At 35.9% G+C, this 26,991-nt stretch overlaps 1 protein-coding gene across 1 annotated transcript; it reads right to left on the bottom strand.

Annotated features, from left to right (window-relative positions):
* Window positions 1-247: 247 nt before the first annotated feature.
* Window positions 248-26,991, bottom strand: LOC136848869 (acetoacetyl-CoA synthetase-like). The gene is made up of 12 exons (XM_067121707.1): window positions 26,797-26,991; window positions 22,753-22,974; window positions 21,522-21,733; window positions 18,623-18,819; window positions 16,454-16,595; window positions 13,583-13,663; window positions 12,597-12,720; window positions 9,296-9,484; window positions 7,533-7,764; window positions 5,080-5,216; window positions 4,229-4,431; window positions 248-2,666 (listed from the first exon to the last, which is right to left on the bottom strand). Exons 1-12 carry the CDS (start codon window positions 26,900-26,902, stop codon window positions 2,529-2,531), a joined length of 1,983 nt encoding a protein of 660 aa, XP_066977808.1. The 5' UTR covers window positions 26,903-26,991; the 3' UTR covers window positions 248-2,528.

Below are 26,991 nucleotides of genomic sequence, written 5' to 3'. Positions count from 1 at the left end.
AAACCAAACTAATATACAAACATTCACCTTTATATATAGAAATATATATATCTATATCTACAGTATATCTATATATATCTATGTCTATATATCTCTACATCTATATATCTATATATATCTCTCTCTCTATATATATATATAAGGGATTTTGACAAAGGAAAAATCTATTTCTGGGCTCGACCTGTGTCACCCAGTGAAATGGTTCCAATAGCACTCATTTCTAGGCATAAATATTGCTAAATATACCAGAGAAAAAAGCTATCCACAATGCCGGGGTTACTACCCCCGGAGCGAACACCATAACACTGACAATATTATATACCATTCTTCTTGGGAGGTGCTGAGGACACGTGCAAGCCATCTCCACCTCCTTATCATTACTTTCTGATCTTCAGATGGAGTTTTCGTAATTTCCTTGGCGCTATCACTTTCTGCTCCATCCTGCCCTCTATTCTTGAAGCTTATCATCAAAATTGACAAAATATTTTACATATATTTTTACTGTTAAACCATGATTCATATTGGTATAACAATAAAAACTATACTAGAATATATACCGTAATTTTTTTTTTACATAATTTCAAGCGACTCTTACCAAAACTACAATCAAAAATTAAAATTATATTGCACAGCTGAAAGACTATCCTGACACATAAACTGTAACCTTGTTCAAATAGTCATCTGTGGTCCAAAATTAATATATTACATAACAAAACCTGGTAAACACATTATCAGTTTTAGTTCCCAATTTATGAAACACTTTTCTTTTTATTAAATATACAATATTTACATTCCTTTATCATGGTAACTCAAAACAAGGAAGATTAATATGATTTTATCAAAATCTGTTTAAACAACATATACACCATGTTTTGACTCTTAAACATCATGTTTTTACTGTTAAACATCAAATCTTTTACTGGTTCAACTTAATTGCAGGAATAAGAAAAATTAAGAATCTCACTCGCAATCACAAAGTTTACTAGTAACAGCAACACACTTCACTATGCGTCATCTTTGAATCGTACTTCGATGAATCTTCGTCAAGATCTCTCTCTCTCTACCTTCTCACTGAACAAGAGAGCTTCAGCCAGACAAAATTCACTAAGCAGGTTGGTGAAAGACCATTAAGAATAATTTTCTAAAAAGGCAAACTATAAAGCTGTCTCTCACATTAAGAAAGCAGTTTAACAAACATGAAACAAAATTATGCTTTGTTTTGGCTTAGTTAAAAAAATCAAAATGCACACTTTTTAGCACAACTATGCTTTTGAGGGCAAAATAGTAATCTTACCTTACCCAAACCTGTATGGTAAAATTATTCTTACCCAGAAAAGGCAATTTTCAATTTAAATCTAATTTTCTGGAAATATTCTAAAATGTATCTAACCAAGTCTACAAAGGAATAACTGGTTTCATTCCCCTCCTGGTCCCAAAGCCTTTCAAACTGATTTTGTAGAAATAAGACATTTCTTGAAGGTTAAACCAACAGATTCCATAATTCATTTCTTACCTTGAATTCTATTTGTTAAGTTAAAAACAAATAATATAAACCAGAACTAAGATAGAACTGACCTGCCCTAATATAATCAAAACAATTTTCTGCCTTGCGATCATGCAATTTATCTGTATAATGATCAAAGCAATATATACGAATGAAATCTAATCTCATTTTGAAAGTTTTAGAAAAGGAAGGTTCTTAAGATTAATCACCCCTTAAACATATACTAAAGAGACTCAGTCAGAAAATTTCAGAAGAAAAAGCAGAAAATGAATAATACTGCATCAAAAACATAAGAGGAAGTATGAGTTAGACGATACAGTGTTGCTGGAAAGCAAGAGGAAAGGAGATATCTGGAAAGGAAAACAAAAAATTTCAGAGCGTGAATTTTCTGTCCCTTACTGAAATATACGAAAAAAAAAAAAACTTTCTAAAACTTTAATTCTGTAACATGAAAAGAGATTCTAAAAGCTTGTATAAAAAATACTCTATTTTGAAATTCAGGCAAATAAACCCTTGATGCAGAAAACCAATACTATTGTCACTTGCTATAAGTAAGCTGACACAAGAATTCTTTACACATGCCAAAATTGCTAATAATGAACACCTGGTTTAAGGGCCTTATCTAACACTGCATATGACAACACTATTGTTTGTGCAATGAAACTTTTAGGTATGGCAGAAGAGCCATAAACGAAAGTGGAATGCATAACCATATCTGGCGATAGTAAATATCTTAGAGCCTTTCCTAAAATTACCATTAGCAACAGAAGCAATCAACATTTCCACTGAGTCAGTTCAATATGAGATTCATTTATCTGTACACTGTATAAAGATCTTTATATCACATGAGCCAACAAACACTGTTATCATAACTGGCGGAAGTAACACTCTTGTTGGTTTGAACTTGAGGAAGGAAAAGCTTCCATTTCAAGAAATAGATCACCTACATTATCTACAAAAATATAAAAATGCCCAATGAAGCTTGTCTCTACAATGAGTGATATAACACTGCCACAAGAAACTTTTACCATCCTTGTAACTCTGACAAGTTTGCATAAAGGTCAAGGGAATCAGGGTTGGAAAGAGCTGAGCGATTCTTGACTGCTTCTCCTTGGATCATTTGCCTTACAGCAACTTCTACTTTCTTGCCACTGACAGTGTACTGCAAAAACAAAAAAATTAATAAAAAACGGTAAAAAAGAAAGATATTTTGAATGAGTATTTAACAACTTCCATATAACAATGCTGGGTATATATATCCATGAAAACACTATCCCCAAATGCGCCATACAGTCCACTATTTATTCCATTTTGAACACAGAATGAAGAAGTCCTACCAGCCAGTGTAAAGTGTGTGCCAGAGAGTTAGTATTCTGTCTTAATTTAATCTACCTTGGCTATATCTTTACATCTCACTGAATTCCCGTCTTTCCTCCATGTACCAAAGTATACCTTAGTTTAACCAAACCACTGAGCTGATTAACAGCTCTCCTAGGGCTGGCCCGAAGATTTAGACTTATTTTACGTGGCTAAGAACCAATTGGTTACCAAGCAACGGGACCTACAGCCTATTGTGGAATTCAAACCACTTTATAGTGAGAAATGAATTTCTGTCACCAGAAATAAATTCCTCTAATTCTTCACTGGCCGTCCGGAGACTCGAACTCGGGCCTAGATTAAGAGAGAATGGAGTTAAGGGAAACCAACGATTCCAAGTGTGAAAGATATGAAAAATTTTCATGTGGCTAACAGATTGCATTCACATTCACTAAATCATCAATTTTCCCAGATGATATTTTAATGAAGCTATCAATAAGGCAGTTAGCCACATCAACGCTGACATTTCATATTACACCACGGTGAAAGATGGTACATATATTGAGAACGGATACTTTAGTGTAAGATGTAGCATCTTACAAGTTTAGTGAGGTTCCGTGCAACCCTTGAGTGCAACGTTAAGAGGACACACTATTATGATTTTTCACGAATTTTTCGAAAAACTTGCATTCTCAATTTTTTTTCTGTGACCTTCAAAAACTTGCATTTTGGGATTTTCTTGTGATGCGACACTATATGGCAAGGTTTCAGGCAGCGAGAGTTTTTTTTTCCACAAAATTCCTTGAAATAAGATGGCTTTCATTGTTTTGCTACAGCCCCCTCCATACCACAGTCATCAGGAACTGACTGGCTGTCAAGTGTTAGAATAAGCTCTGATTGGTGACGAGTTCGGAGTAAACATTCAAAACTGCAACATTCGACACATCAAAATACCCCTATATTCCGCCTGGGTAGGTGCTGCCTGGGAGAGGTTTATTATGACTGTCAAAAGTTGTCTTTATAAAAGTTGGCAGATCTAATCTCATATTTCGAGCTGTTAACAGTCATGAGGTGCCACTGTAAGCACATTCCTCTACTGTCCTCTACTTTAATTCTTCCAGATCTTTCCATCTTTCACTTTTTATATTTAATATTTGCCGATACTTTTTCCCTTTTAAAATGTCTTAAATACAAAAAATATATACTTTTGTCTCCAACATGCTGTAAATTCAAAATGCCCTTCGTATGAGCCTGTCAAAAAGATATAAGGTAAAGGTAGCATGAAAAATACAAATGATTAATGACCAATGAACAGCAGATTAGTCATCAATGAGTATCTTGCTTCATTCTTTTCTAAAGTCAGTTCAGTAATAGAATAGAAAATCCACAAAAACAACAAATACTTACTGGAATTTCAGCTATAGGTAGTATAACAGATGGGACGTGGCGCGCTGAAAGCTGTGTTCGTATAGCAACCACAATGCGTCTTGTAAATTCTTGTGTCAAGGATATTTCTGGATGGAGTTTTAAGAATAAAACAACGCGTTCTTCTCCGGCTGCATTTCTCTGACCAACACACAGACTATCAACGACTTCTTCGAACTGTTCCACTGCAAACATAAATTTATATTGTGGTACCAGACAATAATATAATATATATTAAGAATTTATGTGTAACACAACTACTGTATTTGTTATTGGTTATACATCTATTTATAATCTAGCTTAAATTAGCCTACGGACCAAAAATGGTGATATTTAATAATGTATGCAACTCTTCTCCTCAAAAAGTGCATTCAAAATACTTTCCCTCTAAAATCATATAAAAAAGGAACCCCTTAATAAAAACAGCCAAGTAGAAAAAACTGTACATGAAAAGCAGGACATGAGTAACCCTTGTCCATAAAAATAACATCTCTGGAATCTCCTAAGGCTCATTCGAAAGAACTGTCCTTAATGGCAGACCAAGGAAAACAGCAAAGTGACACTAATACAACTAACCTTCAGCGCAGTCTGCCATGTACTGCATAAGGCACTGCCCTTCCTTAGAGATAAAATGAAACAAAAATAATGGGAACTTGCTATTACATGTGGGCCCACTAGCAGCAAGAACCTTAGGATCATATAATGTTGAGTCTTTACCCTAGGCAAAACCAAATATAGTAAGCTTGTTCCAACCTTTGATAGAGATGAAACCATAAGCTTCTTTGAACAAATATATTGCATTCTGAAACCACAGAAGAATAATATATAATTACCTATATTATATATTTCAGAGCTTCCAAATCGCACACCATTTGGGTTGAGGGTACCATCACTTCGCCCTAACATCGTTATTCCTCCAGTCTTTGAACTGATGCATACATAATCTCCATGTGTCCAAGTACGAGGAAACCTAAGAGTTACAAGCATCATTAACAAATATTCAGCAAACATGATAAATATGATTATGATAAATATAATGCAGTCATCCTTACCAGTAGCTTTACATATAAAATTCTAGCATTGGCTTTACAGAGAATGCTAGAAATGAAAAATGACAAAATACAGTTACCAAGAGAACACCAATGCAGGTCATTGAAAGGGTTGTTTTGGAAGGTGGGTGGAGCTGGGGAGCAGTTTCCCTTGATGGGAACGGGTGGGGATGTAGTATTTAATGGATGGAGATGGCTAAGCAGATGTCTGGCTTGCTAGAGCTGTTATGTTAGTGTTGTTACGCTTACGATTTTTTACACTTATTTTTATGCTATTTAATTTATATTTTTACTGTACTTCCTCATTTTTTTTATTTCTGCAACCCATAAGATAAACACACTTGTGTGTGTATGGTATGTATGTACACACACACTCATTTGTTGGAGTCAGTGAACGTGCTAGAGTTTGTTTTGCTGTGTGTTGTTACAGTTATGATTTTTAATTTATAATTTATGCTTTCTATATATATATATATATATATATATATATATATATATATATATATATATATATATATATATATATATATATATATATATATATATATATATATATATATATATATATATATATATATATATATATATATATATATACACACACATATATACATATGGTGTATATACATATATACATATACTCAGGCAGTCCCAGGTTATCGGCAGCAGTTCTGTTCCCGACGGCATGACGAAGACAATAACCAAAAATTGCTGATAACTGAAAATCGGAGATAACAGCACTTATCAGCGCCAATAACCGGGGATTGGAGCCGCTGTTAAGTGGGGGATCGGCACATATCAGCGGTGAAAATCCAGTTATTGTCGTGGCTAGACAAGCGCCGTAAAACCAGATCGCCAATAACCAGGGACTGCCTGTACACACACACACACACATGTATATATATATTAGAAATAATCAACAAACAATCACATGTGGAACAAAAATTAATTTCTGACTCACATCAGGATCGAACCCATGTCTTTCAATTGATTATTTCTATCACATTCACTCAGAAAGGATAATTTGAATGAAATGCTGTCAACTGGGTCACTGCTGAGTTGGGAAGTTGGGGAAAACACACTGGTATGCAAGGCAGTTAGCCTGCCCAGGTAAGGCCTTAGGCACAGTGGTACTTAGGTTCCAATTTCTTTTATGACTTATGTGGCTTGCTTGGCAGCAGTCTCGTCTTTCAATTATAAATTAAATGAGGCTCGTGAGCTTAGTTTATTGATGTTATGGATAATCATATATATATATATATATATATATATATATATATATATATATATATATATATGTATGTATTCAAACACTAGAACCTGAAGAACAACAACTTCTCTCACAAAAATCCCTTGCATCAAAAAAGTAGCATAAACCAAAAAAGAGATAGTACCATACTACTTGAAACACAGCAAATAGCATCAAAAGATATTCACACAATATAGCCTAGAGAGGCAACAACTTCTCTCATGAAAATCAAGTGCATCAAAAAAGTAGCACACACTCAAAAAGGAGAAAGCACAACTTTACGTCTCTTGAAAGAGATTACAAAACATTACAATCAGTAACTGACAAACATGAAGCCACAACAAAAACCTATCTGAAAATTGTATACCTTGACCAGGTGAAATGTACTGGAGGGCTTTAAATGGTGTAGTTCTTGATTCTTAAATGCAAGAACTCTCATTCTCTTCTTGTATTTGAACACAAGTACACTTTTTAATGCGCCAAGTTGCTACCTGCAAATACTAACATTAGTAATCAATTAACAGATAGGAGTTCAGGCATAGAGAGCACTGGATAGAGGAGACTGGAAAGATCTCATTTTATATCCAATGCCACAGAGGGAAAGCTGATTAAGCACACCATAATGATGAAATTGATGTCACAACAACTTCCTAACACCGTTAAGAATAAAAATCAAGGTGCAGTTTTTTCAGAATAAGGTGTGAAACCTAAAGAGAACAAGTGCAGATAATACTACTGCCAAAACATATCTACAGCATAACAGACATGGAAATAATTCCATTCAGGACACTGCGAATAAGGAGCTCACCTCTGGCGGGACATACTGCCTCATTATGAAATTGCATACGTCTCTTGCCTATTGTTCGCACAGTATCATAGTAGGTAGTACAAATAAAATAGGATTGTAGTTAGTTTGTTAGAACATTTCAATATCAAGACTAAAAATGCTTCTTACGAAAAAAAAAAAAAAAACTCATTACCAACATACTTGGCAAAGTAAGCCTTGGTATATTTGATGCCCCCGTCATCATTCCAAAAATGAGTTGGCATTGAAGGAAAAGGTCGCGTGCAAACCAGCTCTCCACTCACGTCATACACAGGGCACCCATCTGCATCCCAGGCTTCAACTGCCATTCCCAAATTCCTGGACTGAATCTCTCCTTCATACACAGGCAGACTTGGATTGCTTCCCATGAAACACGAAATTATATCAGTACCTCCTGTTCAAAATTGGAAAAGCAATGATGTCAAAAACCAGTTACAACAAGATAATTAACTAAAATTAGAAAGATACTGTGTATCACAAAGTCAGTGTCAACATATGAAATAACAAGGACATCTCTGGAACTGAGCACTAATGTGAAGAAAAAACAGCAGTGCATATCAAAATATTAGGCCATAAAAATAAACAGAACTACATAAGCACAGGAGATGAACAATAGTACCTATGGCCAGGTTTTATTAAGTACCAGGCATAGTCTGAGCATGTAAAAATACCAAAGTAATTCATTACCATTTTGCATTTAGATATATATATTATCCATCCAAAATATACCTAAATTTTCTACCCGGTTCATCCTTGTCCCTTCCATACTAATCCTGGAGTCTTGATCTTCACTGAACCTTAAACATTAAGTCTTCTCTCTATGATTGCTTAAGAAATTTAGGTCTTGAAGACCAAACGCCGAAACCCATCAGGATTATTCAGCGCCATAATAAAGGTGAAATATATAAATTAATGATATGATTGATAATGAATACATGAATGATGACATACTAGTAAAATTCAGTGTTAAAATATGAACGTAAAAAATGAAGAATATTAGACAGAACCAATAAAAAATAAGTATATATTAAACTTTCCTATTCAAAATACATACTTAGTATATAAAATAAATGCAACTAAAACCTTTATTAATATATCTCCTCAAAATTACCAGATCCTTTCAGATAACCCATAAGGTTATCTACCTTAATGTCATCATTTAAAATTTCTAAAATAGTCTTCCCAGTTGGTAAGTACTTTGCCCTAAGGCAATTAACTATATAGTACTGAGAAAAGAATTTTAAAAAAGTATGAAAACTTTGCGCCACTGCCACCTAAACAAGACAATGACTTCTAAATTTAAATAAATAAAGCCAAATTTACAAAATAGTCTCCATTAAAAGAGTCAGCGCAAATGATACTTAGGATGCTGCATACTCGCTTGACTGATAAAAAAAAAAGAGCAAGATGCAAACACTAATTTCCATCCTTATTTCTAATTTCTTTTTCTTGATTTTGTTCAAAAGTAGAGAGACTGAGAGGGTCATGGCTGACTAAACTCAGGTTGTTCACAACAAGAATTCCACAAGGATGATTAAAAGATTAAGCTGTGAGGCTTCAGGAATTTAGAAGGTGAGCACTAAGGAAATATTTCTAGGGAGTAACTTATAAAGCCTGAAAAATCACACAAAACCAACTTGTAGCCAATTAACATTTACAGGATTATTCTTCAAGTAGCAACTGCCTGGCTAGCTAGACTTCTGTGATGACATCACACTCATTATATGATATTCGGACTAAAATGAGAACTGACCGAATAATGTATGGCATGAATTTTTGCCAACTACACTTATGTGCACACTTGCATTACTCCTCGAAACATGTGAAAAAAGTTGGAAATATTTAAAAAGGACTATGAACCTTGTTCCCTATCTTGTACAGAAAACAGACACAAAAATGCTAAAAAAAAAAAAGTTATACTGTACCTGATATTGATCCAAGTAGTACATCTTTCTTGATATCATTATATACATAACGGAAAGAATGATCAGCAAGAGGTGACCCAGTGGACAGAACTGCTCTTAATGAAGACAGGTTGTGAGTTTCACAAGGCTTAACTCCTCTCTCTTCTAATACTGCAAGCCACTTTGCCCCGGTTCCTAATACTGTAACTCCTGTTGAACCAAAAATAAGATTCTTAGAGTTAGTCTTTCATGCTTAATATATACTTGCAAATTGCTGGAAAAAACGTTACCATGCATGTTTCTTTTCGGTTAACCCATTGCTAATTCTAAATATAAGACTATATAGCAATAAACAATTTACTAATTTCATCTATATTTTTTAAGTAACACAATGCAAAATAACAGTTTTCAAGCAAACATTAAAATGGAATGGTGACAACCTATCATACTTTCTTCCTTGCCTTTTATTAGTAGAATTATTTGTTTAAATCATGGATATAAACCCAATCCCAGCTATTATATCTTTTCCTATTCAACGGGTCTAATAAATTTGAGCAAGAGTGGAAAATTTCACAAAAATTAATCCAAAGAAGTATATATTTATAAATATGAGACTCTTGGACTCAAACCGCGGAACAAATTCCTGGGGTTTCAAGAGCCCCCCTCACCGCATCAAAGTGGTCCCACATTGAGGGGGCTGCCTGGTCTAAGCTAACATAGTCCAATAATGGGAAGTTTTGTAAAGGGTTATACCTTAACCTAAGAATATAAGGTACAGTGAACGCCCCTATTCACGTTCTCAAGATTCGCGGACTCACTGATTCGCAGATTTCTCTATGGAACATAATTATATACACATTATTTGCAGAAAATTCGCCTATTTGCGGTATTTTTCACTGAGAAATATTCACTAATTACTGTATTTTCATATTATTTTCATGACTAGATGAACTTTTTATGATAAAACTATTAAAATACTCAGGTATAAGCATTTTTACAGGGTTTTTTTTTGTGTTTAAACTATCAAAATAGGCAGTTCTAGATGTTTTTAGAGGGGTTTTAAGTATTCATGGATTTTAGCTATTCGTGGGGGGGGGGTGTGTGGTATGCATCCCCAGCAAATACAGGGGGTTTACTGTACTGCCTAATCTGGATTATTTAGATCTCGCTTAAGTGTATAGGCTATATAAAAAAGACAAATTTTAGTAATGTGTAGCCTTATAACTAGGCTACCGTTTTATCTTTCCCAGATTATTGCTATTACCTAATCCTCGGATCCTTGGTCTAAGATACTGCATTAGGCCCATAATATGATTTTTCATAAAAGGTTTTTACTTACTCTAATTTATTTAGTTATTTAGTTCACACTTATGGAAGTGTAATACTAGGTTATAGGCTACAGACAACATCCACTATTTGTCTAGTCTAAGCTTAAACTGATACATTGTGGAACTTTTCTTTTAGTCAAAGCACCTAATTGAAATGAAAAATTTTCTAAAAACAATTTGCACTTTTCACAACTAACAATCTGCACTTACAACTTAACACCGGCTATGTGTTTAACAAGAGAAGCTGGTTTTTCAGCAATCACACAAATTATCTACCAATAGCAAAAGTTTAAAATTTTAACTGGGACTTAAAACTAAGCATTTGACTTGCTTCTTTTGGTGTTCCTATAAGTACTGAATTGTGGAGCACTGACGAGAATTGAATCCGTTTTCAATCAACCAATGAAAGGTAACGGCTTCCTTGGTCTCTTACCAGTCAGGTTTGATGAAGGAAATAACCTGGGCACAGCTTCACTGTAAGATAAGGGAAAGAGCCCACTTATCTTTGAGTTCATTATGTACTCCATCACATGGTATAGTGTTTATCATTATGACACAATACCTGGCCAAGAGACCGACTAAAAGAGAATTCTTTGATATTTGTTTCGTCACCATGGAGCTCTAACAGACCCATGGAAGGTAACTCCTTGAGGACAAAACAAGCAACTACGCTATCAAAACCAAATATTATTGCGCTTTCTCAATACGCAATGAAATCAGATAGCTCAGTTTACCCATTTTTCATGATTTAAAACAAAAATAGTTACATAAACAGGTGTCGCTTACCAATAACCTATGACTTGTGCATGTATTTTGCATTTGTTTCATTGCACTTGGTCATATCATACCTAACAGAAAAAGGTAATGAATTATACATCACAGGAAAGACAATTTATTTTAATTTTGTGCCATATAAAAAAAAATTTACGTATCTCTGTTCAGTGATTTTTAGTGAATTAAAAATAAAGTTGCAAAAAATTTTCCATCATGGTTAACTTCAACTCGTGAATGGATGTTTTATTTTGGTTTTAGGAATTTTTTTCCCATACCAAGATAAACTGTAATTCATTAGCTTTACAATGACATCAAATTCATTAAAGTAGCATGAAACGTAAGGTCACACAGAGCTATACAAAAAATTACCACTATGCAAATTTGTACAGCCCATGGGAGGTAGTGAATGTGCCACAGATCAAATCTGACAAGGCCGATATTGTGAAAAAGTTGACAGTCATTTATTTTCTCCATATTCCAAAATTCATCCTCCTTACATGTTTTCTAAATCACAAGCCTGGTCTACACAATCCTTGCAGTGGATGTGACCATCAAAATTTAACTTACACAATCTATTTGAACAATTCTTTGCTTCACAAATCCCATATGAACTCTCAGATGATGACATTACCCAAAGAATAACAATTCAACAACAGACCATAAATAATTAGTGTGAAATTTCTTCAAACAACCAACGCTCTGTTAAGTGACCCCTCTCACAATGGCAGTACAGAATGACTGGAAAGCCAGAAACTCACTTGAGTTGCCTGCATTTGAGAAGGTAGAAAACAGACAGCCTACAAACCCACCCAAGTATAACTGTGAAATTCACTCTTGGCCGTATCAGTCAAGTTATAGCTGGATGAATGTTTAGTAAGCTTTCTTGAAATATTCAACATTATTCATTGGCATGCTCATATTATTATTTATTTTTCGAGTGTTGAAAATTGAAGACAGGTAGTGAAAGATGTTCGTCAGCTAGGCAGGAGGAGACCCAAGGGAACAGAAGGAGTTCTCTACACAGCACCCTCAGCGTACTTTGTACAACTTAAAAACTTTACGTATTTCCTGACAAACCGTTTTAGTGTTTTAATTCTAAACCAGAGATGTTAACAAGAGCAGTATAAAATTGCATTTAGGAATGGAAGACAGTGGCCTCAAAAAGTTAATCTTAGCAAAAACTGAATACTGTAGTCAGTTTAGAACAGATAAGTTCTCACCTAATTTATCTACAAGGTCCCAGAGAATATTTGGAGTAGGTAGGAGCGGGGAGCCATCATAAAGCAGAAGAGCACATCCAGAAAACAGTCCAACAATCAGCCAGTTCCACATCATCCAACCAGTCTGAAAAATTAGTTTTATATGGTAGGGTTAAATGTATAACAAACATGGTTAACTAATAAATGTATGACAAACTGGTACAACAAGATCATCAAGGCAAAAGCCACAGCCATGTGCTGTGGCACCTACCGCACTACCACATTTTTTATATGAATTACACCAAGGCAACCAAAAAATTAGAATACAAATATACTCAATACAGTATACAGACTTTGGAGCTGCTTTTGAGGGGTATAACCATGCAACCAAGCAGAAATGCACATATCAGTCAATACATGGCATCCATATCATATCTGAGATTTAAGTTAAGTCTTGCACAGTTGTATGTCAACATTGCTCTCTCTCTCTCTCTCTCTCTCTTATATATATACACACAGCATTACCCCGAACTTGCGCGATTCGTGCTGCGTGAATTCACAGACGCACAAACTTTTCATTGGAACCTAACTAATTGTCATACACGAGTTTTTCACAGACACGCGAACATTTGCAAATGCTGAGAAACCCTGCAAAAGTGTTTGTTTAATTTTTAATGTAATTTATAAGTACAGTAACCATTGGATAATCATTAGTTACAAGAAAATGACGGATGGAATGAAATGATTAACATGCAGTAAAGCAATCAGGTGCAATACTTCAAACATCTAGTATGCTGCAGCAGCTGTACAGAAAACTCCTTTCTTTGTTACCCTTGGTCTTTAACATTATTCTTAATCTTAAAACCAAATTTTTAGTTATTTCTGGCTCTCGATATCTTCAATTATTGAGTAACTAAGAGTAGATACAACCGATATGTCTATCTTAAAACTTTAAATAAACATGTAGCTTCATTTGCCTAAGACAAACAATATCTTTTCATACTTACTGTTGTATAATAAGTGAAGACATCATCTCTTGTTAGGTCGCAATGCAGTACATGCTCCTTAGCAATCTGAATCAAAGTACCCTGGAACATTTTAATTAGTGATAATTATAATAATCACAAATACAACAAAAATTCTAGCCACAGACTGCATAAAGGCAGTAAAACATTCGAGAAAATTATCAAAAACCTTAACCAGACCAGTGAGAAAATATTCTTAACTTAACCAGGGATGGCTTAAGTTAGCTCTTAACTAGTCACAAACATACTGTGTGCCAAATTCTCTTATTAAGTTATAGTTAATAAAAACAATAAATCTGGGAGAGTCATATAAAATGTTTTACACATTTTACATGACTACACTGATTGCAGTCAGTGTAATTGGTGATTGGGCAATGTGGAGTTTTAGTTAAAAATAAAAAAAATTCTGTATATATTACGGGTCGGCCATCATTGATCCAGCATCATTGGGACCTGCTGGGCGCCGGATTAGTGATTTTCCTGCATTACAGAGTGGTTAGGTTAGAATACACTTAACCCAACAGTTAACCACCTCATCCTACCTTTAAAATACCCTGTACATCAGTACAAATTGGTTAATAAGAAAGAAGTATTAAATGAAAATCAATTGAAATTTTCATGAAGCAATGGCAAAATAAATGGTACGGGTAATTCTGTTGATTACACAAGAAAGTTCATCTCTGCTGCTTCCAAATGAAGAGCTGGAATTTGCAACTAAGCACATTTACATGTTAAGTGAAGGGCTGTCAGGATTCCCATTTTCTTCATCTTGGATTTTTTTTATGTTTTATGCTATTCTCATTTATATTTTTACTGTATTATCTCATTTTTTATTTTTACAACCCAAAAGATAACCGCAATCACGTGCGTAGGGTAAGAATGAATGTACAAACTCAGTCGCTGACATCAAAGATCTTGCTATAGCTTGGTTTGGTTCATGTTGTCACACTTATGATCTTTAAAAATTTATATTTCACACCATTCTCATCTATACTTTTACTGCATTTATCATTTTTTATTTTTACAATCCAAAAGATAAACACAATCGTGTGCATAGGTATGTATAAACGCACAAACTCATTCGCTGGCATCAGAGAACTTACTACAGCTTCTTTTGGTTTGTGTTATTACGCTCATGATTTGTAAAATTTATATTTTACTCTATTTTCATTTATTTTTTACTGTATTTCCTCTTTTTCATTTTTACAACCCAAACGATAAACACAATCATGTGCCTAGCATATGTACGAACGGACAAACCCATTCGCTGGTGATGGAGAACTTGCACCAGCTAGTTTGGGCTGGTGTTATTATTATTATTATTATTATTATTATTATTATTATTATATTATTATTATTATATTATTATTATTATAATTCAGTTAGTTAGTTATAAATGATTCAAAAGATGAACCCTATTCGTATGGAACAAGCCCACAGGGCCCACTGACTACAGTAAATTCAAGCTTCCAAAGAATATGGTGTTCATTAGGAAGAAGTACAGAAGTACCTGTAGGATGAGGTAAGGGGAAATACAGAAAGAAGAGATCTCACTTATTGAAAATGAAAAAATAAATTAATACTGTAAATAGATAAAGATGTATTAAAATGCAAGGAAAACAGTATTAGGGCAGTTAACGCATCGCATCTTTGTGTCATTTTTTTGGTTTATATTTTTATTATTCTGATCTATATTTTTACTGTATTTTCTCAATTTTAAACATTTTTACAACCCAAAAGATAAATGCAGTCATGTGCATAGAAGGTGGTCTATTGTAATTTGGTCTCTCTCACTGCCTGATTGTACGCTGCTGCCTGCAACCACGGGAAATTTAAAAATATTTTTCTAAATATTGTCGTACTGGTACTAAGTGCTTACCCCGTCATAGCCAGTGCCGAACCACGTAACTGAACAGAAACTTAGTCCCTCTGATGCACATTCATCCACTGTAGCCAAGAATACACAACAACAAAACATCACACACAATTGCGGTTTCTGAGAGCCCAATTGTACAATTTTGTCATTTTGCACCTTTTTTTTTTTTTACAGTGACTGGCTCTTGCCCGCCCTTTGTGTATCTTCATTGCCCTAGGTCACAATTACAAAACATGTCATGGCTATAATTCAGTAAAATCAACATTACTAACATCATTCAGTTGCAGTCTATGTAAAAAACCAAATGTTTTAGACATTTTCAAACAATTTTTTATTTTCACCGGTGGAACTTGTCATTGTCATTCTCAACTGGCCCTATAACAACTTACTGCTTTGGTTTCCAACTTCATCCATAAAAGGCTACAACCTGTCCTTTAAGTGCACAATGTCCCGCAAGGTCATCTTTGGGACCCCAAACTGCACAATTAACTTTGACCTTATCCACCTGGCATCAAGGTGGTACAGACTCTCCGACTTTGTGGCAACAGTCACTGCACGCAAACACACGGAAACGTGGTCCCTAGCAGAGCATAGGAAACACGAACAGAAGCAAGAGCTCCCGTAACAGAGAAAAGAGTTATACTCCACAGTGCAAGTTAGCTGACCACAGCTGAGGGTAAAAGCTGTGTGACAGACTGATTCAGTGTCCCATTTTCCATCACTCACATCCAGTGCGCTTGATTAGCCCTTTCTTCCTTCGCCCTCACTAATGGGCCAACTGGCAAACAATACAGTGTTCTCATTGAGTCAGTCAGTTAAGTACAATGCTCAACTAGTTTGCCTGGCTGAGCAAATGTATATTTTGTGATTGCATCCAGATACATACAGTCTAATTTCAGCTCTGAACAAACATTTAAACCTATTATATGATCACGTTATAAAGAGCACATGGAAAAATAAGTGAAAAGCATACTTACACCAACAGAATGCACCATACACTTTGGGACACCCGTAGTCCCAGATGAAAACATGATGAAGAGTGGATGATGGAATGGGACTTGTTCAAATTCAGTAGGTTCATCCTTCTCCCATTCTTCCAAAAGGTCACTGATGAAGACACTGGAAAAGAGGTTTCTTTATTTTCCCTGCTTGGTCTAGTATAAATTTCACAATCTTACACAATACTGTATAGCAAAAAGCATTAATCAAATTTATACCATTACCTCTCCTATGACATTTTGAGTAAGAGAGGGCACAGGGTTCCAATGTAGAAACATAGGAGGAAGGAAGGTCCATTGTAGAAGCATTTGCCATACAGGGGTAATCAACAGGGTAACCATGGGTACTGGGTTATTAATGCCTGACGTCATCAATTGTGCCACCAGGTCACTGATGGGTCCAGGGGCATGAGAATCCATGGACTTACCAATTATTTATAAACATTAAAAGAAAAATATAAGATTGAAACAGAGACTGCCTCTTAATCTTAGGAAGATGCCACTTTCTATTCAGGAAGTCCATATCTCAGTCAGTGACTTCTGAAAACCCAGCCCCTACCCAACAGAGGCAGTACTTATGTAATTAGAGTGGGAAAATTAAAGTATAGCTAACCCAGCTATTTGGACAGACTACAAGAAAATCACTGTCGCCATTCTGCAAACCAGACAGAATGGCAGGAGTCCTACCCAAAATGTCTACCCACCCCTGGAATCCATACACTGACCCCTGGGGTAGTTCCACTCTTGAATTATCAGCATGAAAAGTCACACTGATATATCTTAGGTCCAAACATCATCTGGTAGTTAACTAAACCACCACAACTCCCACTACTGACCTCAAGCAATGAATGCCAATCCCAGTATTGGTATCTCCTCCTAATTTTGAAGACAGTGAAAAAACGGAGTTAAGACAGAATGGATACAGTAAACCCACCGTATTTGCGGACTCACTATTCGCAGATTTCTCTGTGGAACATATGTACACATTATTCACAGAAAATTCACCCATTCGCGGTATTTTTCACTGAGAAATATTCACTACTTACTGCATTTTCATATTTTCATGACTAAGTGCACTTTTTGTGATAAAACTATTAAAATACTCAGGTATAAGCATTTTTTGAGGGTTTTTTTGTGTTTAAACTATCAAAATAGGCAGTTCTAAGTGTTTTTAGAGGGGTTTTAAGTATTCGCGGATTTTAGCTATTCGTGGGGGGGGTACGCATCCCCAGCGAATAGGGGACGTTTACTGTATTAAGATTCAAACTGGGGGTAAGATATTTCCCCATTTTGAGAGGCCTCTTGCCTCTTACACAGCATCAACATAAAACATCAATATTCCATGGGAACCCATGTGACCAGCAACTTATGCTCTCACTGAGACGAAGTAATAAGACTGAGAGACCAGAGAAAGGTACTTAAAATTTGAACTAGGGGAAAAGAAATTCCTGTTTTAGGAGCCATATTGCCTACCATATGGCTGCAACACAGAATACTCTATGGTGAAGTCCTCGGACTTTAATAAAGGATTCTCTCTTTCAGAGGAAATGAAAGTAATGTGGAATGCCCAGCAGCATTAGAGAATAAAAAAAGAAATTCGCAAGAGATGACCGTGAAGGAAAAACGGTAGTAGAAGTGCAAAGAATTAAAGAATATCTAGTGGGAAACTCCTAAATCCATAAAAAAAAATGTATGGCAGATTTGGATAACTGCCTTTTGAACAACTAACAACTTTCAAAGAAGTGGATAATATTCATAAGAGGAGGGGCTTGCTGCTGTATGAGTTTTCAAGTGATACAGTACAAACGAATAAACAGATCAGACCTCTACTCTATTACTAACTGTCAGTGAACATCATCTGTGAAGAAATCCTTAACAGCCTATATCTGGAAAGTAAGGCTTTTGTTCTTTTGCAAAAGAGTACATTTTTATTCTCCATCCAATTACAGAGGTAAATAGTATTGAAAAGAGCAATAAAAACGACAATTCGTATAGTAAGTAATTTTTCATTTTAAATTAACTTTTTCAGCCAACAAATTGTGGCAACTAAAAAAACATATAAATTATGTTTAAAGAGCTGTGAAAAATAACTTCCAACAACATGGATTTTTAAACTCTACAAATATATTACAGTAACAAAACACTTACCTCTTGGGGATATCAGATATGTCAATTTCCTCCTTCTTGTGAACAAAAGGGATAATGACAACTTTCTTCAAATGCTTCAAGCCTGCAATGACTTTCTTCACTTTACTCAGGTGCTCATGAACTTTGCCATTGTAAACAACTGCATCAACAGTAAACAGGACACTTGGGTCTATTTGTGAAAATCTCTCAAGCACTCCCTGAAAAAGTTGAATTAAAATGTGAATTTATTAAATAAAAAAAAATAAAAAACAAAGTGTCACTATCATTCATAGTATAGCTATTTGGTAACACTTGCCTTATAACAGAAATTTCTGTTACATTGACCAGGGTAAAAATACTCATATTAACTTAGAGGAAGTAATTTTTTACCCAGAAAATTCCATGTTTATTTTAAAAGTTACTTTTGACAGCGCAGCCACTGTTTGTCCTCAAAGACAAACCAATCAATTACCAAGAGTTCTCTTAAAGCTGGTCTCAGCCAGAATAGCGTTTGTTGGCACAGTGATAGAATATAAAGGACTCAGGATAGGAGGGCTCTTTCTCCTGTCCTACCATGACTGCCTTGGGTCTCAATTTCCCATTTACACAGATGTGACAACAGAGTATGTCAACCATCTTCACCATACACTCTGGTCTGACCAAGAGCTCACTAATACCCAAGGGTTTGCTCCGGGAATTGTGTTCAACTATGCATTTTTTAATTATCATATCACCACTCCAGCAGATTCACTTCTTGAGGTGACACAAAGTTTTGGCATTCCTCCATGACATAGGATACATTGTAGTATTATTAATCTCTGGCAACAACAGGGTTAACAGAAATATGTTGAGAAAATGTGTGGTAGCAAACTTGCCTCCTCCGTTCCAAATCCCTATGATTCAAGTGTGCCACTTTTTTCCTTTTTGATTCAGTTCATTTACTGAAATGCACACAAAATAATTGAGTCAGAAAAATCCCATTCAAACTTTTGTAATACCTCCACCCTCCAACTTCCAAATTCATGAGAAAGCAAGGCTTCTGCCACTGAAAGAACTGTACACAAAAGAACGTGATCAATATGTTAAACTAGCTCCAGGTCTGTCAGAGAAAGTTCTTTTTCCTACTAATTTGGAAAGACAGAATGTACAGTTTGTTGTAAGACTGATGAAAGGAATGTAGCTGAACTCAAAACAATGAATATGTCTGATGTGTCAGGTACTATTACTTTCTTGGAACAAATAATATCCTGGTGGCATATTGTAAATGTCATAACTCCAAACAAAGGTGCCCACCTACGTCAAAAAGAATGTAAGCCTATTAGGCAAGATTCATCCACAGATCCAAACATGATATTTCTCAGTAAATATGACCACTGGCTTAGAGCCTGGGAAGAGTTGGGTATGGTTTTGCATGCCTTACTGATAGCACATGTCACCAGTAAGGCTGAATGAACAGACCTAACTGCAGCAGCGACTGGGCAAGGGGTTTAGGTCCTTACGAAGGTATGGGACCACTTACTTGGAAAACCTTGAAACTTTTGTTGAAACCCAGAACAAGAAACAGTGAGTGCTGTGCATTAAACACACCGCAAAAGCAAATCACTTACATAAATAATGAAAATCACAAGGCACAAAAGGATCACTGTCATACACAATATACAAAGTGCTGAGTAATAAAAATCAATAATTACAATGCACTGTATAGGAAAATGTGATACTGTATTATAAGGGAATAAATGTCATATAAGAGAATAAGTACTTGCCACTATAATCAGCTGAAACTGCAAAATTATCAGGTAATAAATGCAATCATTTCACTGACATATTGATAAATTGGCAAAATTAACAAGAATGTGTACAAAAGCAATGAAATGATAATGCAAATATAAGAAAACAGCCCATACAAAGATCGGAAGACAGATCAATAATACTATTATGGTAGTGACCTGACAATGCATAGTGCTGCAGTCCCAAAAATAGCAAAAACTGCACAAAATTATCAATATAGCAGAAATACAATGGGAACTAGAAATGGCGGTCAGGTTACTCTTTGGTTACCATAATGAAAATATATAAAGGAGGTTATACGAACTCGACACCAAAATTTACGGATGTGTAAAAATAAACAAAACACTGAAATTACTAAAATCAACAATGGAAAATGGTTAACACACTGAAGAAATGTATCCTCATAAAAAAAAGGTTTTTATTAACTAATTACCATCACCAGAATGGCTAACCAAGGTATACCAGAAAAGGAAGTACCTGCTTAAGTGTAAAATTCCACATCTCACTTGAGAAAAAGAAATAAATATCAATTGAAGGAATGAAGTAAATAAGAATAACAAGATGAATAAATTAGCTAAGAAATTATGAAATGATTAGAATAATGCGGGAAAATAGCAATCTTGAAAACAAGCTATGGAATTCTGGACACAGCTGTTAACAGCACAGCAGACTTATTGAATATGAGTTGGGTGAATGATGAATACCTGTAGCTCCTGGTGACACATGCATTTTAAACTATCATTCTTCTTCTGACTGTTAGACAAATGCCTGCGTCTGGAAACGCAGACTCTGTGAATGTGGGCAAACGCATGGCTGACTGTTTGCGATGAAAAAATTAATTTTAAAAGGGGATATGAAATGAAGGTGAAGTTAAAGGACAGTTAGGACTTGACATGATGTCAGCTATAAAAGTAATATATAAAGGAAAAGTCAGATTACAAAGTTTTGGTAAGTAAGACATAGCTGCTCCTATTCACCACTTTGCTGATTTGTAAAACCGAATCAGCACTCTTTTTTTCATTTGTGAAGACTAAATAAAAGGGTTTGTAATTCACAAAAACACTGAAATTTCTATACTACCTTAAATCGCAATTAAACTTTCACATATAACAGAATAATCAAGAATCCTTACTGTTATTCCAAAATCTGGAGATGTAGAACTCCAGACAGCTCCAATAGCAGCAGTACCGAGCATTGCTTCTACTGTCTGCGAACAATTCGGCATGTATCCAACCACCCGATCTCCAGCTGACACTCCACATCCTTTCAGGGCCCGAGCATAGCTACCAACATTCTTGTACAGTTGTTTGTATGTTGTAGAGCTGATTCCTTTCTGACCCTCTCCTGCACAATTAAAATGATATTGCTTTCAAACAAATTTTTCATAGCACGATTAAAATGATATTGCTTTCAAACAAATTTTTCATACAAAGTTCATAAACTTGTGAAATACTATAGCTAAATACTGCCTCATTCATTCATTTTCTTCCAGAAGCATTTATTTTTAGCAATACAGTCGACCCCCGGTATCGCAGGGGATGTGTACCTCTACCCCCTGTGAATAGCTAAAATCTGTGAATACTTAAAACCCCTCTAAAAATGCTTATAAATTGCCTATTTTGATAGCTAAAAACACCAAAAAACCCTCTGCAAACACTTATACCTGAATATTTTAATAGTTTTATCACAAAAAGTGCACTTAGTCACAAAATTATATGAAAACACAGTAATCTGTGAATATTTCTCCATGAAAAATACCGCAAATAGGCAAATTTTCTGCGACTAATGTGTATATATGTTCCACAGAGAAATCTGCGAATAGGTGAAGTCGCAAATCTGAACTGCGAATAGGCGGGGGTTCACTGTATGTTCGATAATTCATCTTTCAAAATCTGAAGACCCTCCACCTTACAAGTTATACTAATGAACTCTTGGGATTCAGAAAACAAACAGTTTTACAGACTCCAACCTATAGTTCCACATTCCGGTGGGCACACACAGCTTGTGAGGTCTTGGGAGCATTTGCCAAAATGTGGTCAGCAATTCGTCCAAGAAACATTTGGTTGGAATTACTCTAAAAAAATTCATGTTTCTTATGCAAAATATATGGAAACAATTCAGTAATTTAGATTGCTTCTAGTTTAAAAAGATTTAATCACGTCAGCCAGGCTATCTTCTTTTATTTGAATGCCGACTCACCTGCCAATCCAAAGATATAGCTATCTTTAACAGTTGAGTCAGATTCATCCTAAATGAAAATATTTTCAAATACCTAGCGAGTTTATCTAACATCAATATCGCTAAATGACCAGTAGAAATCTATTCTGAATTCAATCAAATTGTGACAAATATTGGACAAGTACCTGTTGCATAAAGTGCCACCCGCTCATCTTGAAAACGTAAGAGGTTCTCAGCAAAATTCAACTTGGCTCCTGTAAACCATCTAGGAACTTGAGTGATGTCAAGGGATGTGTCAACAGTCTGGGTAGACGGTGAAGAGTATATGAACTGTCCATAACTCCACCAAGTTTCCCAAAATTCACTGTACTTGTCAACAGACCACTTGTAGAGATCATGGTAATCTCCTGAAAAGAAAAAAATGAGCTATAAATAATTCCAAATTAAACTCACAACCTGGGTGTGTGGAGTATTGATTTCATTTAATTTTCCCGAGGTTATGACTCAGATGATAGTCTATTTTTCTGAAGTATTTACTTTCTCTATAAATCTGTTTACAGAAGTATAAAATGCCCTGGCTGTTTTTATCAGAAATTGAAACAAAAACCAATACATAACAAATACAGAGTAATACATTGTTGACCTGCACAAGGAGGTTGAAGAAGTGTGTGGATATGTCCAAATTGTGGACATGGGTTTAGTTAACAGCCAACCTTCACCAAAATCCTAGCCTAACCCTGGCAGGCATGAGCAAACATAAGCTAAACATATATTTATATTTAAAAGCCTAAGAAATAAGAGGCATACATCATTGCAATAAACAAATAGTACAAAATTTAAAAAAACACCCCCCCCCAAAAACACTAGCAAGCAAAATTTCTTACTAAAGAACTTCATAACAATAGGCTACCCCACTCAAACTTTTTAAGTAGTCAGGGCAAAATAAATGTATCATTTCACACAAGCAAACCTTTGGTAATTTATGTGTATATATATTCAGCTGTTTTCAAGTAACAATAAAACAAAAACAAAATCACCAGGCTAAGCACAAAAGATGGAAAGGAGTGCACAATATACGTATAAGCTCTATGCCTGACTGCCCTGTTATCTAAATTCTCTAAAGCACTCGTTTTCAATGTATATCTGATAGTCCTGTATCATAGGTCAACCAGATGTACAACTCACACTCTCATTTTTACAACTTTCAGTAAGTTACTTCACATACGTAATTCTAATACCTACTAAACTGGATGTAAGGTATGCTTACTTAAAGGTAGTATCCCATATGGTTCTGAATGGGTATTATACCCGACTCAGTGCTTGCAAGTGTCCATATGTCAGAATTAACAGGTTCTGAAGCTGGGGATGGCGTAATGGCACCAGGGGCTATCCAGAGGCTGAGAAAGGATTCTGACTTTAGGGCAACTTTCCGTCTCTAAGGTAACTGATGGAGAGGTCATGATGACACATGCACTTGGATGTGGTGCGGATGCAGAGGATGAGGCTACTAGGCCTGACGGTGATGGACTTGAAGCTTAATGATGTCAGTCATCAAAGTTTGAGTTGATCAAGGCATCACCTAACCATTACCCATCATAACTGGGGTGGTCACAAAACTCAGTGAGAATGTGCTGCTCACACCTTGAACTCAGCACGACAAGAATAGTGGCATCCCGCAAACGCTGTCCTCATGAATGTCCTCTCTGACCTTCCTGAAGTGTTGATGGAAGTTCACAACCTAAAACCTTGAAATTCTGACCATAGCCTCTATTCAGCATACAAGAACCACTAAACAGGAAGATAAAGTTGACCTTAAAAGCAAGAACAGCAGAAGCATCAGGCACCCAAAACTACTTGGCCAAAGCTAGGCGGTCCAGGAATGAGGAAAGTGAAGGGTCATCTGAAATATCATGAGCACGAAAGAGACTTATGCTTCTTCCAATAGCACCTTTCAGCAGAGAAATCCAACCAGGGAAAATAAAAACTACAAACCTCATCCCTTCAAAATGAACAAAAGAGGCGAGTGAACAAGATGTCTGCACAAGACAGCAGTCAAAGAAACAAGTACTATACTGGATTACAAACAGGTGAGTGGACAGTACCCTGCTATTCGCCACCTTATTGTCAAGCTTCTGTGACCATATTCAGCTTTCCATAGAAATGCTCCTCCATAAAAGATGACGGTTCATATTCTGGTATGAACAACAAAAGGCAAACATAAAGACCTAATTTAAACATCTTACGCAAAGGAAAAAATCGTCCCTGCTGCGACAATAGGACTAAGGGCTTTGCAATTCTCATATGGAATGTTTTGCAAACAAAGCGAGGTAAAACCGAGTTCCACGCTAAATCAGCTGTGTTGACAACCTTCTCTAACTACAGGTTTAAAAGGAAATCAAAACATGTGCTTACACCACGGATGTCAAGAAGTTTTACTATCAAACAATGACAAATGTTCAGGAGTCGACTTGATTAAGCAACATATAAAAAATAACAAATTTTTAAAGTAATTTATACTTTTCCTAACACAAATCTGAAGGTCTTTACACAGGGATTTAGCTCGTGAATGCAAGCTGAAATGGCAGTTTAACTTTCAGACAAGGTTGTTAACTACCGACGGTAAGGGGGAAGCCCCACCCACTCGTCGGTCTGCTCGCCACTTTGCTTTTTGGCCTAGGTACCACAATGAGGGGTGGCTGAGGTGGGCTGTAAATGTTAGACCTTTAAGTTTGTACGTGAGGAAAAATACAAATCACTTAAAAAATTTTTATGGGCTACACGACTTGTTGAGCAGCCACCACAGGACCCAAGGAAAACATGTCTAAGGACTTGTGGGAAACGTCCCAAAGGTAGAACAATGTGGCGATGCCCCTAACCTCTTTGAGCTCTCGCCCAGACGAAGAGTACGCCCTCTCCTTGGTCTCACGAAGCCAGAATGAGAACGAGTTCTTGGACCCCTCTTTCTTGGTCGAGCCGGTACTAACGAAGAGGTGTCGACACTCAGGCCTGAGATGCCGAGTTCTCTTAAGGTAGTACCATAGCATCCCATCCTGATCATCACCTACAAAGCCCTCTAGGGAGGGGATAAAAAATGAATAGAATCTGGGGTCAGGAACTGATGGATTCTTCTTTTTTTGATTCTGTTGAATCTGACATTCTGTCATAAATCCTTGGTTAACTCACTACTTGCCCTATGGCTGTCCAAGAAAAGGAACACCAGTGAAAACCCACACCGTTGGAGTATGGGGTAAAAGTTTACTTTAAACCATTGTTGCATTCTGGATGTGAAAATATAATTTTCCTATGCTTCAATGAGTGCACTGAATGTTCACTTTGTTGGCAAATGACCTAACCAACCACACCTAACCTAACCTAACCTAAGGTACCAGGTCCTTGCCCAAGCGCATGACAAAGTTTGAAATCTATCCATGAACTTACATTAATATGAGTGAGAACTATCACTGAGATTAATGTCCTTGTATTTCACTCAGTTTGTGCTTTCCCCCACCCAAAACTCCGCTTCCCCACTGTGGTCTCTTGAATTAGATATGGGTGGGGTTCACTATCTTCAAAAGTATTTATTTGCTCACGAAACAAATGTCAGAAACGTTCAGAGCACATATTAAAACATGGGAAAAGTATGTCTGCAAACAGCCTACCTATGGCCTCCATTACGGTTAGAAACAGAAGTGGTGGTGGGGTTTTGTACGGGTTACTTAAGCAACGTGCTTACCCCATACAAAAAAATGGGAATAAAAGCACGTTAAAAGAAGAAGAAGAAGAAGACTTAAGCACTTCCATAAGAAATTAATATAAAAAGCCACATTCATTTCGAGTCATATTTCGTCAGTTTAAGAATGGCTGGGATTACTGTTATTCGTCAGCAAACAGTTGCATTTCCTTAATTCAGTGATCTCGTAACTGGCGCATTGCCTATCAATAAAAAACGAGTTTAAAAGTTATATTATAACATTAATGTTGACCAAAGTAACGGGGTCGAAGTTGCTATGTCTATACGCTAGTCCTTTACCTGTAGGCCTCCACTTCTCAATATTACTAAGTAAAACTATATCATCTTCTCAGATACTAGAGTATCTACCTATAGTATCAACTGAACAAACACGAGAGCTAATTCTGTATTTCAACTGTCTAGCGCATCTTGCATCAACTGTTTACAGTAATGTTCGACTGTCAACTAACGTTACTTCACGAAGTACAGCACTGCTCACCTAATTTGAGATTATATTTCTTGTTCACGTGTTCTCGAAAGTCGTCTATCTTCGTTTTCCTCCTGTGATCTGGTTTCCAAAGGCACACACCTTCCGTTCCGGACATTTAAGCGAGATTCCTCGGACAATTCAACGTATAAACAACAATAACGTAACGTGGTGTATGAACACCTTCAGGCTCAGCAGCTGACTGCT

This window comes from Macrobrachium rosenbergii, chromosome 19 (genome assembly GCF_040412425.1).
Source record: "Macrobrachium rosenbergii isolate ZJJX-2024 chromosome 19, ASM4041242v1, whole genome shotgun sequence".
Lineage (NCBI taxonomy): Eukaryota > Metazoa > Arthropoda > Malacostraca > Decapoda > Palaemonidae > Macrobrachium > Macrobrachium rosenbergii.
The sequence above is the reverse complement of the archived record's forward strand: the minus strand, read 5'-3'. Positions and strand labels throughout refer to the sequence as shown.